This window comes from Brachyistius frenatus, unplaced genomic scaffold (assembly GCF_029030835.1).
Source record: "Brachyistius frenatus isolate BFR_SWC_R1_liver_20210118 unplaced genomic scaffold, ASM2903083v1 Contig_59, whole genome shotgun sequence".
In the NCBI taxonomy this organism is placed as follows: Eukaryota; Metazoa; Chordata; class Actinopteri; family Embiotocidae; genus Brachyistius; species Brachyistius frenatus.
In genome coordinates, this window is record NW_027210658.1 from 1,963,238 (window position 1) to 1,984,192 (window position 20,955).

Consider the following 20,955-nt stretch of genomic DNA (forward strand, 5'->3'; position numbering starts at 1 on the left):
ACCTACTATGGTATGACATTCATATGAGTTTTTGGAGGACGTGCAATAGTTTGACATTTTGATCACATTTTGGACGACAGCGTCTTTCCTTGTGTATTTTCCCTCCTTTCCCTCGTGTGTCATTGCTGGTGTTTTTTTGGTTGGTCATGTGCTCTGCGTTTAGTCCGTCTGGAGGGAGACGATTCTTCCACTAACCACTATGTTATTTAAACATCACTTTAATATATTATGATAAGAACACATTTTTTTCCTGATATTTTCTAATGTGTGATGTTGTGCTCAGTTTCTCCAGAGGCAGAGGGTTCTGGGGATCTACAGAACACACCTATTTGATTCACAGCGTGTTCCAGGTGTTCCAGATGTGTCCAATTATGCTTTTTTTCATTCCCTTTCCTGCCTTCATGAACAGCGTCCTTGAAGGTTTAGTGCTCCGGTCTGAGTATAGATTTGGATTGGACCCTTTTCAAAGATCATTCTGCACGTGTAAAAGCAGCAGCTGAGCCGCTATCCTCCCACCACCAGGGGGGAGTCCTCCTAGTCCTCCCGCCACCAGGGGGAGTCCTCCTAGTCCTCCCACCACCAGGTGGAGACAAACAGCCACTGAACGGCTTCTCGCGTCACCATAACATCCGCCTGTGAGGCTCTTCGGCTGGGTTGCAGCAGTCAGTCAGAGATGACAGTTTCAAGGTTACCGACTGCAGCACTTTCTTTAAAACAGGTAAACACAGACAGCAGCGGAAGAACCATTATTGATCACTGAAACCAGAACCAGCTGATAGCAGCGCAGCGCAGCGCTAACGGTCTTAGCTTGATAGCTAATCTGTATAGCTATGCTGGCCAGCCCCAGATTGGAGCATATATGTATATTTGGGTAATTTATAAAGTACAATACGGATAATTATGATTGCTCTAAAAAAAAAAATCTTGAGAAACTGGTCACAGACTCTTCCATACAGGGGTTGTTGGTCCAACGAGCACAGTGCGGATCCTGGAATAGTTGAAGTCAGAACCAGGCTTCACTGGACTCACTGCTGAATCACCTTTAAACAAAAAAAGACCTTCAAGTTATTTAAAACATCACTTTAATATATTATGAGAAGAACACATTTGTGTCTTAATGTGTGACGTCTTGCTCAGTTTCTCCAGAGGCAGAAGGTCCTGGGGATCTACAGAACCATGCTGAGGACCATCCGGCAAGTACCGGCCGAGGCCGACCGGAAGTACCTGAGTGACTGGGCCAGAGAGGAGTTCAAGAGGAACAAGAACGCCACAGAGCAGGTGAATACAGTCTGGATGTGTTGGTGTCTGCAGGTTAAAGTCCAGTACGACGCAATAACAACAAGTTCAACTGATGGTGTGGAGGAGTTTGCTTTTTAATTAATGCTTCAGTGCTGCTGGCCTCCACAGTGTTGTTCACTTAATGTTGGACTTCTGAGATCATGGAAACGTTGGGAGTCATTTTCCTCTGCCGTGTTTCCTCAGGATACCATACGCATGATGATGACACAAGCCAACAACCACCTGGTGGCGCTGCAGAAGTCTCTGGCGCTGGCCCGCAGTTAACTGCCGTGGACTGTTTGTGGACTGTTTTTCAAAGACCACCGTCATGTGGTCTGTGTGGACTCTTGAGGTAACCATGGAGATGGGAAAGCTCTCCCTGCGGTGACGGATGTCTGGTTGGACTCCAGGATGGATGCAGGGATGACGGCGACCTGAAGGCCTCATCCTGTGAGGCTGTCAACATGCATGTAAATACAATATGTATTAAAGATGAACTCATGAAACTACAGACACGTTTAGAAATAGCTTTTTTTTTTTAATACAAAACGTCTTTCCTGGCGTCAATCATGAAAGACCAACAGCAGACAGTAATACTGCAACACAATTCGGAGCTTCTTCATGCAACATGTGACGGGATTCACCTTTAATGTTCAGGTGGTCCTCGACAGGTCGGATCAGCTGTTCACTGGGATCGTTTGTTCGACACTGTCGTCGTTTCCTGTTTTTTAAAGTCCGTTTTCTGAAGGCTGCTTCACCTTTTCACTGGAATGTAAACACTTCACTGCACTACAGTCAGTTAACAGCTTGAACTCGCTGTGGACACGCTGCTCTTTAACGGAGCTTTAGAACTCGAAGCCGTTTCTCACGTCGGTGTGACACAAATAAAAGTACAGTCAACTAAAGTCCTCCCTTTTTGCAGTCAAAATCATTTCAGGAATTATTTTAAGTATTTTTTTTTCTTAAACTAAAACAAAGATGCAGCTTCAGGTCCCCCCCTTTAGTCTCCAAACAACTGAACAAGTTTAATTATAGTGGTCATCCATCCGCATCCATACAAACACGGTTCAGCTACAGTCTCATATATTAATATAGTGGCGCTTTAAAGTTAGTGAACTCTGTAGGATGTCTGAGTCATCAGATTTTACACAATTAAATAAATGAAACAAATACACTTGGTCAGGATGTAAAACCTGTTCGATTAGCAGTTAATTATTTTTTTAAAAAAAAGGCGTAACTTTGCAGCAGTTACAGGCCTCACTTCCATTAGTTAATATTAATATGAATAAATCCACCATCATAAGAACACTGAACAGCGACAGAGACACTGCTTTTCATTCGTTGTTCACAAAACGTCATACCGACAAACGCTGCTGGAAAAAAAAATTGTTTATAGATGAGATCAAAATAGAAGTTTGGGGTGGTTTTAAGCGCATGATGTCACTTCCTGTTGATATCTAGAGATTTGCTGCTAGTTTATGATTTATCTCAGTTTTTTTTTTTTTTAGCTCATCTGTCAATCATCTGTACAGCTGCTAATGTGAAATATCTGACACACGTCTCCGGTAAACTTGATGTACTGATTCAGATTATCAGTTAGCAGCAATGTGTTCGTGATAATTATAGTTTCTTCAGCTGATGTGCAGGATTTTAGTGTCATTTGTTTAACTGGGTTTTCTTTATCTACTTTTAAAGACGTGTGAAAAATGTTGTTTGAGGTGATATTTATGCAGAAATATGGAATATTGTGTTACGCAGGTTTAAATTCAGAAGTGTGGCGTGATGAGCGTGTTCGGTGTGATGGAGCGTCTCTATCCTACAAACAACATAGCCTATCTCTAACATCTAGCTTTACATTTACAGGTTTATTGACAACACCAGCTGCTCCTTTTACTAAAGAACTGGCCATGGTTACCGTGACAACCAGCAGGACAGAGACGTGAATGTGGAACATTTTTAGGCCTCTCTAAAACCAGAATAAGGTGTATTCTGATCTGATTTGACATATGTAATTGATGCTCGTCCGGGAGGGGCATCACTTCTGCGTCTTCCTGTCGTGGCTGCTGAAAGAAGGTCAAATCTGACACCACGTGTGTTTTACGCCGTGACAGACGAGGTGCGTGTCAGCATTCGTCCTGCCTGTTAGTCCTCAGGACTCTCAGCTCGTCCTCCAGGCAGGAGATCCTGTCAATCAGAGCCTCCCTGTCGGCCGCGGCCCGCCGGTCGGCCTGCCAGCGAGCCTCCTGCACCTTCCTCTCGTACCAGCGCTCCATCTGCGTGGACACCGCCTCGAAGAAGTACTGGGTGACCTCCAGGGCGTGCATGTTGTCCTTCTCCTGAGCGAAGGAGGGCCCGCCGGGCTGGCCTCCGAACACCTCCAGAGTCCGGGCCCCTGCGGCCCCCCTGGACTTGGCCCTGCCGTGTGAATAATGCTTCTTATGGTGCTTCCCTCTGTCGCGGCCTCGCTCCCGCTCTCTGAGACCAGCTTCAGTCCTGTCGCTGCAGCGGCGCTCCGCGGCCGGAGACAGGCTGCTGGCTCGCTGGCCCCCGCTGGCCCCCGCCGGGTGGACGTTTTGCAGGTCCTGGTTCTTCCTCCGGGGGTTAGCGCTCATCACCGGGCGCTCCTTCGGGCGCACCACCTGGACAGATGACAGCGGGGTCCCAGCTGCTGCAGGAGAGGTGACCTCTGCGTGACGAGCCTTATCACCATCTGTTCGGAGTTCAGAAGCAGTCGGTCAACGTTTAATTACACGGTGGAAACCAGCCGTCCTGGTAATGAGCCAGTCATGAACCACAACACCGCAGCCCTCTGCCTCTCTGACAGCTTTGTTATTGAGTAGCATGAAATAATCGAATGAAGAAATGTAATTTGAATGTGGAAAAGACTGGATGAAAATGTTGTGGTGTAGTGAATCTGTTGAGTTTTACCTGGAGAGCTCTCCACATGAACCACAAAGTAGTGGTTGGCTGACCCTCCCTCTGCCACGCTGGGCTCCCCCCAGCCGGTCTCCTCCTTGCTGGACTTCCCCCGGCCGGTCTCCTCCTTGCTGGACTCCAGTGTGTGGATCTCCAGGCAGCTGCTTTCCTGCCCGGCAGGTAGCACGGTGAGACCGGCTCCGTCAGCTTCACTCAGACCCTCGGCCACAGAGGACGAGCCCTGCTTGGTGCTGCCGGGTTCTCCCGTCAGACGGACCTCCATGTTCTGCAGTCTGGACAGACACCAGCTCTTCAGCTCGCTGACCAGAGACGCCTGCTTAAAGGACGTAAACCACACAGAACAGTTCTGTTATTAAAGGACCGTTACGGTGGTTAGATCAGGTCTCATTTGTTTACTCGGTTCACTGGACTTGGTGCTGAAAAGAAAAGAATATCTAATGATTCATGCTAATGGGATCTTTAAATTGAGTTAATCCTCCCAGGACAGACTCCAGGGACCTTATGTAAAACCATAACCACACCATGGGGCCTGATGGATGCCGCTTCCCACGCAAAAGTCTGGATTTATTTACAAAAAAAAAAACATGACAGGAAAATGTGCTGTGAGCGAACTCTGAGCCATCATACGCAGGCTTTGGAGACGAGGTGGTGATTTGAAGCCAGATTGTAGAAATGAAAGCGCTGCAGGAGCAGACATCTTGATATAACAAAGCCTCTTACACATTTCATTTCACTTCGTATCACATGTTATACGGGTCCACTGTATCATTAACAGTCTAACCAGCAGCGCAACTGTGTTCGTGAACTACAATTATTCTACGTTCAATTGTACATGATCGAAACAAATCAAAGCTCAGAGCAGAGGGAGGATGAAATACAGGACGATGTCGGGATGTGACACGTTCTGGAAATTATACTCAATACTAAGTCTGAATATAATGAGTCATTTTCTCCCCGTTAACACAACAAACTGATCATCATCATCATCTTCTGTAGAAATCCAAGATCACATTAAACAGCATCAGAGAACTGCAGAGCGTCGGCTTTTAATATCTTCTCAGACTTTGATCACAGTTTGACGTAGTTTTTTTTAAAGGAATACGGAGCTCAGCGTAATGGAGACTTCTTCTTTAGTTTGTGACCACCAAACAATCGGAGCTTCACATCCATTTCTGTGTCAGACAATCAGAGCCACATGGATCATTTTGTACGTGTCAACCTTCACAACGTGCTCCGCATTTCCCATTTATGTTTGAGTGTGGGTGTGTTGAAGGTGCACATTTCCACGTGGATTGTGATCTCTAAGGGGAACACTGTGCAGGTGTGCAGTTTTATAAATCCTCTGCACTGTTTAATAAACGAGGCGCGTGTTTGGTTTATTGTCTCCTGGGAGATAATGACGGTGACATGAACAGTGGAGGTCAATGCAGGACTCATACCTCTGAGATCTATCCAGGAGATCTATCCAGGAGATCTATCCAGCCCTTGCATCCACTGTGTTCTCTCAGGATTAAACTTCAGTGTGTGGAGAACATGGCTCACATCTTACACAGTCACAGTTACGTTTGTGCTGATTCTGCTGCTGCGAGGCGTCACAGTGATGTTCAGTATATTCTACAGCAGAGAGCTGAACAGGTGAGCACGCTGCTGGTGTTACCTGAGTCTTCTCCGTCTCCTGACGCTCCTGCAGCGCTCGCTGCTCAATCCTCTGCAGACACTCACTCTTCTCCGCTGCCACTCTCTCCACCGTCATCTTATCCATAGCTCGGATCTAACAGCAAAAAAAAAAAAAAAAAAAAAAAAATCTCAGAGATGACAAACATAAAAGGAAGTCTGGTTTGTTCAGTTCAGTTTCCTCTGGTTTCACTGCATTCATACAGACTCTCTTACACACTGTATATTGTATATACAGTATAAGTATATTATGAATAATACAACACAGACACGTTTAGCTCCTTCTCCTGCTCCGGTTAAACCTTTCTTTACCTGTTAACCAGCCAGCAGGAGCTCTACTGTATATGTTGATGATGGACAGTTTGCATACTGTTCAAAATTAAATTCAGTATCCTGTTACGTAACAATGAGGGATGAAGATGCTCGACAAACAAACTGCACAACGTCCAACTGTTTCACAACTAACCAGCAAATCAAATAAATATTATTTATCTGTCCTTTCAGTGTAAACATTGTTTAACCCTCCGTGTTCCACCTCTAACTTCAACTGTGGGCCTCTTCATCAGCTCCTGTTCTTGTCCTGGTTTCAGTGATTTATTCATTCCTGCCTCTGTCGACTGATATATTTTCTCTGTCAGCAGTAATGCCAGCGAGAACATCCAAAAACAGCTCTGTGCAAACAATGATGGAGGCTTTAATCTGTCGCATCTCAAAGCACTGTGAGAGTGTTTCATCTATGTCTGTGGCTCTTGAATGAAATGAAGCTGAAGCCATGAACATGTTCCATCCAATCGGAGACCCTGAACATGTTCCATCCAATTGGAGACCCTGAACATGATCCAACCAATCAGAGACCAGGACCCCTGATTACTTCTGTCAAACCACATATGCATCACTGTGAATTTATGGTCAATTATTTACTCAGAGAGCGACAAGCACAACGTTTTTTAGTTTTTTTTTTTTTTTTTAACTTTTCAGTATAATATCTGACTAGATAGACTAGATTTGACTATTTTCACTTTTTATTTTTTTTTTTTCTAGCCTTGTTTTAAGTCGTCAGAAGTTGTGTGTCACAAACACAAACTGCAGTTCATTCCAGTAGAAGTGAGAGCATGATTCAGGACAAACGTCTCCTCTGGTCTATGGATCAGGTGAACATGTTACCTGGTGTTTGTTCCAGCGGTCCAGCTGGCCCATCTTGTTGTTCATCAGGTCCTGGACCGTGTGGATCTCGGTCTTCATCTCCTCCTTGGTGGCCTCCAGCTGATTCTCCAGTTTACTGATGAGCGGTTCACAGCGGCAGCCGTCCAGAGGAGCCTGCAACACAGCCGGCAGTCAAACAGTCAGAGTCCCAGTTTACTGTGGAGACACTGAGGTTCTGCAGAGGAAATTCCCCCCAGATGTTCCTGAAATATCGAGTTGAAACACATGGGTCAATGTGAGGTGACAGTGACCTTTGTCCTGTGACCTTTAACCACCAAAATCTTATCAGGTCCAAGTTGGTACTAAGTATTTGTTTCAGCCAAATTTGAACAAATTCCCTTGAGGAGTTCTTAATGTATCAAGTTCAAGAGAACGGGACAGTCAGATGAGGAGGACGTGAGTTCACAGTGACCTTGAACTTTGACCTTTGACCACCAAACTCAAATCAGTTCATCTTTACAGTCGAGTGAACAATTGTGAAGCATTTGACGAAATTCCATCCAGGCATTCCTGAGATATCACGTTGATGAGAATGTGTCAAATTGGAGTCACAGGGACCTTTGACCTTTGCCCCGGAAAATCAAATCAGTTCGTACCAACTGAATGTTTTTACTGAGTTTGACCAAAGTCCGTCACGGCATTGTTGAGATGTCGCATTCAAGAAAACGAGACGTAGAACCTGAAAACAGAATTCCGGTAGAACCCGGATCTGACGAGCCGGTACCAACTGGACCGGTCCGTCCTCTCACCTGCATGATCTTGCCATCGTTGTCTCGGTACAGTGTGTACAGCTGGTAGGCCTTGTAGTTGTGTGGAGGGACGGATGCGTGAGGAGAAGCTCCTCCTGTTCGGACTCTCCTCCTGTGGAGCGCTTCAGCGTGTCGGGTGTCTCTGCGGCGGAGCGGGTCGGACAGAGACGGCTGCAACAGACACAGGGTCAGTGATGATTCCAGGAGGAGGAGGAGGAAGAGGAGGTGGAGGGTTATGGAGGAGGATGGAGGATGGAGGAAGAGGATAGAGGAAGAGGAGGAGGGTTATGGAGGAGGATGGAGGAAGAGGATAGAGGAAGAGGAGGAGGGTTATGGAGGAGGATGGAGGAAGAGGAGGATGGAGGAGGATGGAAGAGGAGGAGAATGGGGGAGGAGGAGGATGGATGGATGGTGAAGGAGGGAGGAGGAGGGTTATGGAGGAGGATGGAAGAAAAGGAGAATGGAGGAGGAGGAGGATGGAAGAGGGAGGAGGAGAGAGGAGGAGAGTTATCACCTCTAAACATCCTTAAACTCAGGCTCCCACCTTCTCCTTCTGCTTCCTGCTCCTCCCCCTCCTGCTGCTCGGCTCCTTCACCTCCGCGTGTTTGCAGGTCACTCGGTCGCTGCTCTGCGTGTCGTCTGCAGCGGACGCGCTGTCCTGCAGGAGACAGGAAGAGGGTGGGGCTTAGAGGGCGGGGCTTAGAGGACAAGTTACCCCTCAGAACATTAAAACAAACTCTCACAAGTGAAAGAGGAAGATCGAAAGCAGGTTTGTAGGTTCCTCATGAATATCTAACTTGTGTCTGAAACATGCATAAAACATCTGAAAGACTTCAGACGGGAAAACAGCATCTCGCCTTTGATCATTTCTCGGCATGAAAAGTCTACATGTGGAAAAAATGCTTTTTCTGATCTTATAGCTGCTTCAGGGGAGAAAACAGAAGAAGAAACTCTGACGTTGCAGATAAAAACAGGAAGAATAACAGCTGCAATGGTTTCAGAGCATTTTAACACAAAAAAGAAGTCATGAACACAGGATGTGGATGGAAATGAAGATCGCCATGAAAAGTAAACATTATTTATGTATTAAAAACACAACAGTGGGGCGATTTTTAAAAGACAAGTCATCAAATATCAACAAAACAATGGTCTGAAAATGGGTCAAATGTCAAATTCTGACTTTCACCGACTAAAAATCCAAAACTATGACTTGTAATAAACAAAACAAAAAGCAAGCTGCTGTTGTGCTGACTAGACAAGAAAGCGACATTATTTTATTCCCATTAAACTCACAGACGTTTCTTCGTTCCCTGAAGGAGTTTTTGGAAGATAAAGTTGATACAAATCATTGAGATATTTTTCTGTCCCTCTTCTTCCCCGTTCAGGATTTACCTTCGAGGGTAACATCTCATCTCTGGGCACCGACTGAGCTCGACCTTCCTTCTTCAGCTTGTCTCTCCTCTTCCTCACACTCCTGCCCCGCATGAAGCTCTGCACCTGAACACACACAGGACACAACGTTAAGGTGAAGGAAAGAATTCAATACGTTTGGACTTTCACACACTTTTAGACACAGAAGAACAAAATCATGAAAAGAAGATTGCAGCGTCGTACGAGTGGAAGATTTTCTTGGTTTGGTTTATTAATGAGGGATCATTCTGCCGTCGGCATCAAGCCTGCAGCAGGAAAGAAGCTCAACACACACACGCACATGCAGGCACACACACACACACACACACACACACACACACACACACACACACACACACACACACACACACACACACACACACACACACACACACACTGTGGGGGTCCAGGTTGGGTTCTATATTGGAGGTCAAGGTTGCTTGTTCTAGTTACCTGAGGAGCTTTGGTCAGAAGGAGAGCAACATCTGGGCTGTTGTGTTCTCTGGCCTGGTCCAGAGCTGTTTGACCTGCCTGGAGACACACACACACACACACACACACACACACACACACACACACACACACACACACACACACACACACACAGACAGACACACACATATACACAGAGACACACGCAGAGACAGAGACACACATACAGAGACATAGACACACAGAAAGACACACACAGAGAGACACAGACACACAGAGACACACAGAGATAGAACATGACTCAGAGGACGTCCACAGTAAACTGTATCTACTTTTCTCCATTTCATTCCTTCTTTACAGAATTAAACCGTATTATTTCACCAAAAATGATATTTTTAAAAGGAGCCAGCCTGATTATCTATAATAATAATAATAATAATAATAATAATAATAATAATAATAAGTCTGTCTGTCTGTCTGTCTGTCTGTAATAATAGCTGCTTCAAGATAATTAGTTGGTGGAGCTCCTTTTCACTAGAAGAGGACAAAACAAGATGACGTAATTAAAAGTGATCTTAAGTTTAAATAGAAAAACAAGTGAACTCTGTTAATTTGAAGTACTTATGTGAGAAAGGTTGGAAAAAATACAAAAAGGAAACCTGAATTTGAGGAGATAATGATGTAACAGTGTGATCATCACTAGTGATCATCACGAGGTCATTTAACTTATAAATATCAGTTAATTAGTTGGTTGTAGTGCAGAAATAAGTTGGCTCTGATTTATTCAGAAGTTTAAAATAAGAAAAAAATGCTGTTTTCCAATCAAATTACTTAAAACTTGCTGCAGCACAGTAAGAAGTGAACTACACTGAATATCAGTATACAAAAAAAGTCACTAACTAAAACTAAACAAGTTTGCTCATGTTGAGACAACAACTAACAACAATTTAGAGTCCTCGTCTTTATAATTATAGAAATTATAGTTTAAGCAATAAGTCACTCAACTAGAAATAAAGGAGGAAGAGGAGGAGGATGAAGGAGGAGGAGGAGGATAATAGAGGAAGAGGAGGAGGATGGAAGAGGAGGAGGAGGGTTGAGGATGGAATTGGAGAAGGAGAAGGAGGAGGATGGAGGAGGAGGATTAGGAGGAGGAGGATGAAGGAGGATTAGGGGGAGGAGGATGGAGGAATAGGAGGAGGAGGAGGATGGAGGAGGAAGAGGAAGAGGATAAAGGAGGAGGATGGAGGAAGAGGAGGAGGAGGAGGAAGAGGATGGAGGAGGATTAGGAGGAGGAGGAGGAGGTGTCTTGACTTAAAGATGAAGAAAAGAGAAGTGAGATCAGAAACAGTTGTAGGAAGGAGGCGGAGCCTCACAGTGTTGGAGATGCAGCCGTCTGCTCCGGCTTCCAGCAGCAGACGGACCGTCTTCTTGTGGTTCAGAGCAGCTGCTACGTGTAGCGGAGTGTCTCCAATCTACACAAACACACAAACACACAAACACACAAACACACAAACACACAAACACACGAACACATGAATTCACAACCTCAAACTGTTCAATCTTTTACATTAATCACAGGTTCTTCAGTCCCTCCAGGATTTCAGGAGTATTTTTGTGAACGTTGCGATCAAAAATATTTGATTTTGCAGCAGATTTTCTCCAGAATTACGACGTAATGTGCAGGGTTTTTTTTTGTAGAATTCGAGAAAGAAAAAAACGGCTATTTTATAGCCTCACTTGATAAAGGAATAAATCTGTAATCACTGCCTGTGATAATAATCATGCTGCACATCACAGAAATATTTTAGCTTTAATCTTTTTTTATTTATTTAATGAATTTAGAGAACCGTGAGGCTCAAAGTTCCTAAAAGGTCCTAAAAGCTGCATATGTTTCCAGAACAGACCGTCTGTGACTGGAATATAGAAACAAGGACTACATCAGCTGTCAAAATAAGAGCTGTAGATGCTGTTTAATTCATGTTCATTCAACACATAGACCTGCTGGATGAAACGAACAAAGAGACGTCTCTGACAACTGGACGTGTGGAGAAAACTCTTCTTTTTTTTTAAAGGAAAAATTGCAGACAAATTTTAAGCTCCTGCAAATATTACGGAGTTTGCTTAAATTTGCGTTAATTATCACAAGATCGTGATTTCCTGGAGGGAATGATTAATGAATGCTGAGATGGATGAATTCAATTTCAATGTCCAACTTACAAGAACAGACAAGATCTTTAAAGTACCTAAAATTGATTTTCAGTTTATGTAAAAAGTGAACTCTGAAGCAGTTTAGAGATTTGTCACGACTGAAATCATTTATGAACTGAAGAATAGAATAAATGTCGATTTTTCTGAAATATCTACAACTTTGAAATAACGTTCCTTCCCTACTTAAAGGGTTGGAACCGCTTTAACCAGCGTTGAGAAGTGAAATTCTGGTGAATCTATGTGCGAAATACAAATTAAACAAAAGTTTTACTTCCTGAAGTCACTGAAACAAATGTTTCACAAACTGCACTGTCAGCACTTTTACAAGTCAGGTTGTATTTCCTGTTGTTGAAGTCCCGTCCTGGACAGAAGCTTCAGACCGTCAGGAACTCACCAGGTTCTTCTCCGACACCGAGCAGAAGGCTCCCAGCAGGATGCGGATCACCGCCACGTGGTTGTAACGAGCCGCCACATGAAGACACGTGTCTCCTGCCTGCAAATATAAAAACAGATTTACAAGAATTATATTATTAAAATCGTTAAATTAAAAAGAAGTTTCGCAGCAGAATGTGAAAAATACTTATTGTACTTCTATATATTTTAAAAATCAAGACATCAAGACTGAAAACACTTCTTCATTTTAGGTATGAAAGTACAACTGAAAGTCATAAATCTTTTTCTTTTTTTTTTACTTTTCATCTTTTCTTATTAATAAAACAAAAGGAAAGAGTTCTCTGGATAAACATCAGGAATTTTTCTTTATCCTCCAAACCTCAGAGTTGCATAGCGTTTGACTGACAGCTGAGAAAACATCAACAGGAAGTGTTGCTTCCAAGCTAAAAGCAGTGTTTGGTGTTTCTTCTCCGGAGATACAACTTAGAAGAAAACTCGCCTACAAACTGACAGCAGTTCACCCTTGAACATGATATGTTTAAAAGAAATGATGTAATTGAAAGAAGTTGTTAGTGGAGAAATAAAAGCTTCATGAAGCTTTTGGTCATTTAAAAAATGATGCATTATTATTATTTATCCAGCAGTGTGGAAACAAACCTCCAACAGGCCGACGACATACATTTAAAATATTAGTAGTCGGAAAACTGTAAAAACTGATCTAATATAGCCGATACGTGTAAAAGCTGACCAGTGATTATCTTTTAAAAGGTTTATTAAGATAAGAGATACTTGATTTTAAATTGCGTACTGGACATTTATTGGTCAGCCAAAAAAAAAAAAAAGCAATTCAAATTGGTTCTTAATGTTTTGGACATTTTAATGAACAGATGATTAACTTAAAGCTCCACTGTGTCAGTGTGTGCGAGTCTCATGCTGAACGCGGGTAAACAAAGATCACGTCTGCTTTGCAGCAGCAGCAGCAGACATGCAGCAGCAGCAGCAGACATGCAGCAGCAGCAGCAGACATGCAGCAGCAGCAGCAGACATGCAGCAGCAGCAGCAGACATGCAGCAGCAGCAGCAGACATGCAGCAGCAGCAGCAGACATGCAGCAGCAGCAGCAGACATGCAGCAGCAGCAGCAGACATGCAGCAGCAGCAGCAGACATGCAGCAGCAGCAGCAGACATGCAGCAGCAGCAGCAGACATGCAGCAGCAGCAGAGAGCAGGCTGACATCCTGGAGCTCAACGCTTCAGGTGAAAATGAACCATTCTTATCTGTTGCACTAAAAAAACACCAGTTGACAAACAATCACCAGATGATATTCACATAATCTATCTCTGAGATGCTACATGTTTAGAATCTGAATAATTGCACACCGCAGCAGCATCAACCTCATGATCTCTGATTCCATCAGAACCCACCAGAACCCTGCGGGACACTTACATGGTTCTTGCTGTCGGGCCTGGATCCTCCCAGCAGCAGAACCCTGGAGCTCTGAGTGTGACCGTTCTGACAGGCCAGGTGCAGCGCTGTGTTTCCCGCCTGGTAACGACAGTCAGAGACATCAGTCACTGGAAGCAGCTCTTATTATTTATGTATTCATAGTATATCTGGATCACAATGTTTGGATCATTAGAACTGCGTGAAGGAGAAGAGAGACAGTGATGAAGAATATAGAACTAGAACAGAGAGATGGAACACAGTGGACAGACAAAAAGAAAGAGAAATAAATGAAACAAAACTATGTCTAGCGATGCATAAAGTCATAATCATGAATTAAACATTGAATAGAACTGGAGGCTTCGATTTACAACAATCTTAAATTGTTTTGTACTTTTATTTAACAACTATATTTCCTGTAGGTACAAATTATTAGATCAAATTTCACTTATTTCAAATGTACGGTGGTCCTGAGGGTCAAAACGCAAATACATTTCACAAAATGCAAAAACATTTCACAACGATCGCTGCTTTGTGAAATGTTGTTGTGTTTTGACCCTCCGGGCCACCGTCCAAATGTAAATATTTGTGTTCATAGAATTTTCTCCAGTCAAAACATTAACATGTTCTTAGAAAGCTTTCAAATGCATCTTAATATCTTCATCACTGGATGGACTTTGGTCAGGAGGGGGTCGTAATGAAATGTATGAAAACCCTGAAAAAAATCTGGTAACTGGAACTTTAGTGATTTTATATGGGCTCTAATTACATTTTTCTTTCATGCAAGCCATGAAACGTTTGCTGACTTTTGCAGTTGGGTGCGTTCTTATGGTAAGACTTCACTTGGAAGGTTTGGAAGATGTCATGTGATGGTGGTGTCATGTCAGTCTAACACCCCTTTAAGTAAAGTATTACTGCTCCTTTAATGCAGAGATGCAGGAATTCATATCTATGAATAAATGTTCAAGTTATGTGAAATGACATTTTATTCAAATGACTTTAAAACAAAATTTAGAAAAATTTAGAAAAAGAGTAAAAAACAACTCTTGAATCTGGGCAGTAGTCATTTTTTTTAATGATTATTATTTTGCAGAAATTATTATGATTTTATATAATTTTCTGGACTTGAGTAATCTTGAATGATTTAATTGTCTTTTTCTGTTAATTTCATGGCATTAAAAATGTAACCATATACATAAAAATTACATTTCTGCCTTTAAAAAGAAACGTTTCTCAGAGCAGCCATGACATAAATATCTTAAATTTGCACAGCCTGTTACTGAAATGTAAAGTGAAATGACTGACAATGAGGAAATGAACAAAGTCCTATGGTGGTGCTCATCTCCCACTCCTGCGACATTAAATCAACGAGATGACATCATTAAAAGAGCACCAGTCAAACTCAAGCGGGAGGAAATGAAGCGGAGGAAGTGATGGAAACAGAACGACGCTGACAGGCAGCTCGTTGCAGCAACACATCGGGGGAACATTGAAACTCTGTCGTTCTCCACATGAATGACAAAGTGATCGCAGTCGGCTGAGGTAATCACGATCAGCTGATTACCGAATAAATGTAGACTCACTTTGTTCTTGGCGTGAACGTTGCCTCCAGTCTTCACCAGCAGTTTGACGGACTGACTGAAGCCGTGCCAGGACACCTCGTGGAGAGCAGTGTTCCCATCCTGACAGAGGACAAAAAAATAAAATAAAATAAAAAACACATTAAAAACAGCCAGAAGGACACACTGGATTTCAGGGTTCCAAGTCAAATGTCAAACTTCCTGACTTTCCCTGACTACAAACCTGAAACTATGACCAATACAAAACAGAAAAACAAGCTGCTGTTTGTTGTGCTGAGCAGACAAGAAACTGAAATATTTTATTCCCATCAATTTGTAAACTCAGCTGTTTTCAGTTGAAAACTTTTCACTGCTGAAACCTGCTGCAACATTATGATCCTACACAACTAGACATGTGCACCTTATGAACAAACTGACCCTGGTGCAAAAAAATTGTCTTTCAATCTTTAAATTCATTATTTTGTAGCCAAAGCTCTTGAAATTTACATATTCCTGTATGTTTGTCTTCCTAAACTGATAAAAGAAAAGACACATATTTACTAAAGTGTTTCCACTTGTTGACGAATGTAAAAGAGGAAAAAAAAAAAACAATACAGGAAACACCTGGAATAAAGTCATAAAAAAAAGACTAAATGGAAAATATAATATTTTGATTAGTGGCAACTGAAATTTAAACATGCAAACAAAACTCACTGATATTCCAGGACCCAAAAAATGATCAGATCAGATTCCATGAATTCCCCGATATTCCTTGATATTCCATGAATTCCCTGATATTCCTTGATATTACATTAATTCCCTGATATTCCTTGATATTCCATGAAGTCCCTGATATCCCTTGATATTCCCTGAATTCCCTGATATTCCCTGACCTGTGGGAACCCTGGGATTAATAAATAAACCTCCAAATAAACAGAACCTGCAGCAGACATACATAATTATCACTATAACTTCTTTATGTTCATGTTAATAAGATCCTTTTTCTACACTGCTGCCTTGGGTGGCACGGTGGTGCAGTGGTTAGCACTGTCACCTCACAGCAAAAAAGGTTCCGGGTTCGAATCCGGTCCTGGGCCTTTCTGTGCGGAGTTTACATGTTCTCCCTGTGCTTGCATGGGTTCTCTCCGGGTTCTCCGGCTTCTTCCCATCATCCAAAAACATGCACCTCAGGTCAGGTTACCTGGCGCCGCGCTAGTGGCAGCCTGCTGCAGCATCTCCCCCCTGAGAGCCCCCCTGCTGTAGTGAAGAAATTTCACCTCGGGGATTAATAAAGTGTATAAAATCAACAACAAAAAAATTGTGGAACTTTTTATTAACAGGTTCACAATTCTATTGAGAAACCTCCATTACAGTCTAAATTAACTGTTAAGCTGTTATAGAAGTATTTACCTTTTGTTTTGTGTATAGTTTCAGTCATTATAGAAGTATTTACCTTTTGTTTTGTGTATAGTTTCAATAATTATAGAAGTATTTACCTTTTGTTTTGTGTATAGTTTCAGTCATTATAGGTGTAAGCTTGGTTTTAAACACACGACTCTACTTTTCATGGGGCGCTGATCTTAAGCAGATTACAGACACACTGCCTCCTCTATGCTGATCAGATCCTTAATGCACTCATTATGATGGCTTTAACAATTCCTGCTGTTACACAGCTCCCTTTATCCTGAGAGTGTGTGTGTGTGTGTGTGTGTGTGTGTGTGTGTGTGTGTGTGTGTGTGTGTGTGTGTGTGTGTGTGTGTGTGTGTGTGTGTGTGTGTGTGTGTGTGTGTGTGTGTGACCTTTGACCCGCACCTTGTCCTGCCTGTCCAGTGCGCATCCTTCCTGGACGAGAGCGCTGATGACGTCACTGTTTCCCACCACGGCGGCCCGGTGCAACGCCGTTTGTTCCCCCTGCCATGAAACACACAGATACACAGCACTAAGATACACGACAGCAAACACACATTGAGAAACAGGACAACAAATCGAGCACAGATTCAGAGAACAATCTATGGGGGGAAATCTTGGGAGCCCCAGTTTGGTTTGTTTCACAGGGTTTTTTCTGGTTTTGAATCAATGCAACAAAGATTCACATCAGTGTTACAACATTCTCACTTGTGGAAAATTTGACATGGAGACACAAGATTTTCATGAAGTCTCTTGGAGGAACAGTTCCTGCTCAGTGAGTGGACCAAACACAGAGATGGATGGATGTGTTTTATATGCAAAGCAAACAGTTTAAAGATATGAGCGAAGAAATTAAATTAGCTTCAAAATAAATAAATATATATATATATTCTTCATTTCTTTTGGTGTCAAACACTTTATTTTTAAGCTACAGTTTTGTAAATGCTTTCTTTCTGAGATGCTGACCATCAGCATCACGTCTGTTTCTAGGTTTTAGGATGCGGTTCGGACTGTATGCAATAATTCAAAAATGGTAAGTTGTCATTTTAACGGTAGTTATGTGCTCAAACTATTTCTTGACAAACAACAGCTTCTGACTGTGCAGAGACCAAAACTGGGAACCCAGGCTGAAGACCGGTGGAATTATTCTTTCTAACTTAATAACGTAATGCTTAGGGGAGAAGTAACAGTCATATTTAAAAGAGCAGTTATGATGTTAATATGGTTCAGACCAACCACAACAGTTCATCTCGTTGTCCACTGGGGTTCAGATAAGATCATGAAAGTGGTCAGCATTGTTTTTTCAGGGCCGATACAGATTCTGATTATTGGGAATCAAGGAGACCAATTCAGCGATATACATTTGCAGTAAAAATGGAACTCTGTGTCAAAATTTGGAATAACAATCTCTTACACAAAACTTTATTTGAATGCATTCAAGCATGTTTAAGAAAAATATAAATTTTCAACATTAGGAAATGCAGGACGCTCCCAGCAGCATTTATTTTAAAGTAAACTGAACATGTTAATAAATAAATACAATAGCTCCCTGAAGGTTTATAAATAAAGTAAAACAAATAAAAAAATTATAAGTGGCCATCATGTAGTCTTATGATGCATTTTGGGGAATTTGTTATGAAAACTAACAATTTTTTTATTGTAAGCAGTTCAGTCTTAAATTAATTTATTTGATTGACGATTGAATACAAAAAAATATAGATAATTCTAGAAATGCTGGAAGAGAAGAGGAGAGGAGAGGAGAGGAGAGGAGAGGAGAGGAGAGGAGAGGAGAGGAGAGGAGAGGAGAGGAGGAGAGGAGAGGAGAGGAGAGGAGAGGAGAGGAGAGGAGAGGAGAGGAGGATGGGGACAGATTTCTGTTGGCTAACCTCCTTCACTCTCCCTGATCCTCCAGGCTCTTCCCCAGCCCTCCACCTCTGTCTTCTCCCCTCCTTCTCCTTCTCCTCCTCCTTCTTCTCCTCCTCCTCCTCCTTCTCCTCCTCCTGCCTCAGTCTGCACCTCCTGCTCCCCCCCGTCCCGGAGGAGGTGCTGCAGCCTGTTGCAGAGCTCATGGACCACAGAGAGTGAATTTGGCGGCACCACAGATCTGGGCTATCATTATCTGCAGAGAGGAGTGAGCTCTTCCCTGAAGGCAGACCCAGCAGGGGGCAGTCCAGAGCGTCCCACTCCAGGCCGCTGGAGGCCATCACACTTATGTTTGTGTTAAAAAGGTTATTTCAAAAAGAGAAGGAGCCACTGGTGATTATCAGTAAGGACCGCTGGAAACAGATCACAGTGTTCACATGCAGCTGACGGACGGTTGGATCTACTCACATCGTCCTGGATGTCCAGGTCGCAGCCGGCTCTGAGTAGGAGACGCACGACCTCCACGTGACCTTTGTAGGCAGCCAGGTGCAAGGGGCTCCTGCCATACTGTGAACACAAAACACACTCAACACAACAGTCAACAAAACACATGCGGGCATACAAACATCAGTGACGAACTCCCCTGGAGAGCAGGAAGAGGTCGACTGGAAGAACCCACCGAGTCCGATTATTACTGCAGTGTGAGTAACCGTGGTCATCTGCTGACACGACCGGAGAAAGACACAAATCCATTTCAGTAATAAATCAGCTAAAAACAAACAAATCCTTAATCCGTGCTTTAAGAAGAGAGCACATCCTGAACATCTGTTCACCAGCAGGGGACAAAATCCAGCTGTGCATCCAGCCAATAGAAGAAACCTTAGGCCAGGAAGGACAAGGGTCATAAGAAATGTCACTAAATTAAGTGTTTATTTAATGACTGCAGTCAGACCAATCATCAACCATCAGTGATGTCAGCAACCATCAGCGATGTCATCAACCATCAGTGAGGTCATCGTTGGTTTGTGAACATTATGAAGCCTCCAGTTCAGATTCTGTCCGTCACCGTCTTTGTTAGTTCGGAGCGGTTTGGAGCAGGAAGTGACCATATTTGGACAAGCTGGGAGAGGAGCCAGCGGTGGATCTGACCGATCTGATTGGTAACCTGACGATACTACGTCCCGCCCACTGATAGCTGTAACCTGACTGCACCACAGGCCTGTCAATCAAACAGACACGCCCCCAAAACCAGGTCTTTTTGAATCTTCTTTTCTAATGAATGAGGGATTATTTTCAGATTGACCTCCAGAAAACTAATAAGAAGGAGTGACTTTAGCTAACAACACCGAGATAACTGATGGACACATTTTATTCACTTTGGCTTTTTGGAGCCGACCTCTAGTGGCACTCGGTGGTATTGCAGTTTAAGACACTTCTGCATCGGCCTCATTTTACATTACATTTCATTTAGCTGACGCTTTTATCCAAAGCAACTTGCCAACATACCGGTGGTACACCATCGGGAGCAATTTAGGGTTCAGTGTCTTGCTCAAGGACGCTTGGGCATGTGGACAGGGGGAGCTGGGGATCGAGCCACCAACCTTCTGATTGGTGTGCAACCCACTCTACCGACTGAGCCACAGCCTCCCATTTCTCAGACTCTCTTTTATATTCGGTCTGTGATGAGGTGGACTTGGACCCAGATTTTCCATGTCAGGATGTACCTTTCTTTCTGTTTTATATCACTGCATATTTTGGTTGGAGAAGACAACCGAGGATGCTAACTTGTAACATGAGCTCCATCCAAACCAGCTGAATCAGCTTCTATGTGAACAATAAAAACTGATACTCAAACAGTAGTTTGCGATACTGGTTGGAGACCAGTGAGAAAACAAAAGGATTTAACACCGTGATATCAGAATAATATTCAGTTTAAAACTGAACACATTCAGACATCTTGAACATAATGAACGGTGTTTAACTGCATTAAGAAGACTGACAGAGCAGGATGTCAACATGGAGGTGACTATTCAGACTTCAAACTGTAGTAAATCTACTGAGTAAACACAGTTTAATTACAGATCTGTGAGTACTCCCACACAGCAGCAGACGCCATGTAACACCCCAGGTATTATGTTAGCGTTCAGAGATTTGTTTGGGTGTGGCAGACCGAGTTACAACGGGCCTGTTGGAGGGAAGCCACCAGCCGGGATCAGGTAGACAACTAGCCTGAGGCCGGCAGGGAGCCTCCGCTGCTCCACACGGACTGCACGGGAGTTTATTATGTCACTCTGTGGTGGTTTTTAATGGGAAACTGAGTTTATATCTTAACTTTCTGTTGGTTTAGGTGGTTGAAATCCACCTAAATCCAATGAGACCTGTCGTCATGGGGATGCTGTG

At 43.1% G+C, this 20,955-nt stretch overlaps 2 protein-coding genes across 3 annotated transcripts in view; one reads left to right on the forward strand and one right to left on the reverse strand.

The window, feature by feature from the left end:
- Positions 1-616: 616 nt before the first annotated feature.
- Positions 617-2,185, forward strand: lyrm2 (LYR motif containing 2). The gene is made up of 3 exons (XM_069705845.1): positions 617-718; positions 1,138-1,278; positions 1,483-2,185. The coding sequence occupies exons 1-3, from the start codon at positions 674-676 to the stop codon at positions 1,561-1,563; spliced, it is 267 nt and encodes an 88-aa protein (XP_069561946.1). The 5' UTR covers positions 617-673; the 3' UTR covers positions 1,564-2,185.
- Positions 2,186-2,503: 318 nt separating this feature from the next.
- The window catches only part of ankrd6b (ankyrin repeat domain 6b), a 37,334-nt gene continuing 18,882 nt past the window's right edge, over positions 2,504-20,955 (reverse strand). Inside the window, exons 3-16 of one of the 2 annotated variants that reach the window (XM_069705844.1) lie at positions 19,024-19,122; positions 17,098-17,196; positions 15,310-15,408; positions 13,730-13,828; positions 12,286-12,384; positions 11,057-11,155; positions 9,705-9,782; positions 9,234-9,338; positions 8,386-8,499; positions 7,842-8,012; positions 7,054-7,206; positions 5,873-5,986; positions 4,207-4,528; positions 2,504-3,988 (exon numbers count right to left, since the gene is read on the reverse strand). In XM_069705844.1, the coding sequence (XP_069561945.1) occupies positions 3,402-3,988; positions 4,207-4,528; positions 5,873-5,986; positions 7,054-7,206; positions 7,842-8,012; positions 8,386-8,499; positions 9,234-9,338; positions 9,705-9,782; positions 11,057-11,155; positions 12,286-12,384; positions 13,730-13,828; positions 15,310-15,408; positions 17,098-17,196; positions 19,024-19,122 (2,238 nt within the window). In that variant the 3' untranslated portion in view covers positions 2,504-3,401. Of the gene's footprint in view, positions 3,989-4,206; positions 4,532-5,872; positions 5,987-7,053; positions 7,207-7,841; positions 8,013-8,385; positions 8,500-9,233; positions 9,339-9,704; positions 9,783-11,056; positions 11,156-12,285; positions 12,385-13,729; positions 13,829-15,309; positions 15,409-17,097; positions 17,197-19,023; positions 19,123-20,955 lie in introns of both variants that reach the window. The other variant, XM_069705843.1, reaches the window with a different exon arrangement.

Excerpts from the sequence above, each read along its gene's own strand:
- lyrm2 (XM_069705845.1), top strand. The coding sequence starts at position 674 with ATGACAGTTTCAAGGTTACCGACTGCAGCACTTTCTTTAAAACAG. Across the intron at positions 719-1,137 it reads CAGCACTTTCTTTAAAACAG|TTTCTCCAGAGGCAGAAGGT; the intron begins GTAAACACAGAC and ends CGTCTTGCTCAG. Across the intron at positions 1,279-1,482 it reads ACAAGAACGCCACAGAGCAG|GATACCATACGCATGATGAT; the intron begins GTGAATACAGTC and ends GTGTTTCCTCAG.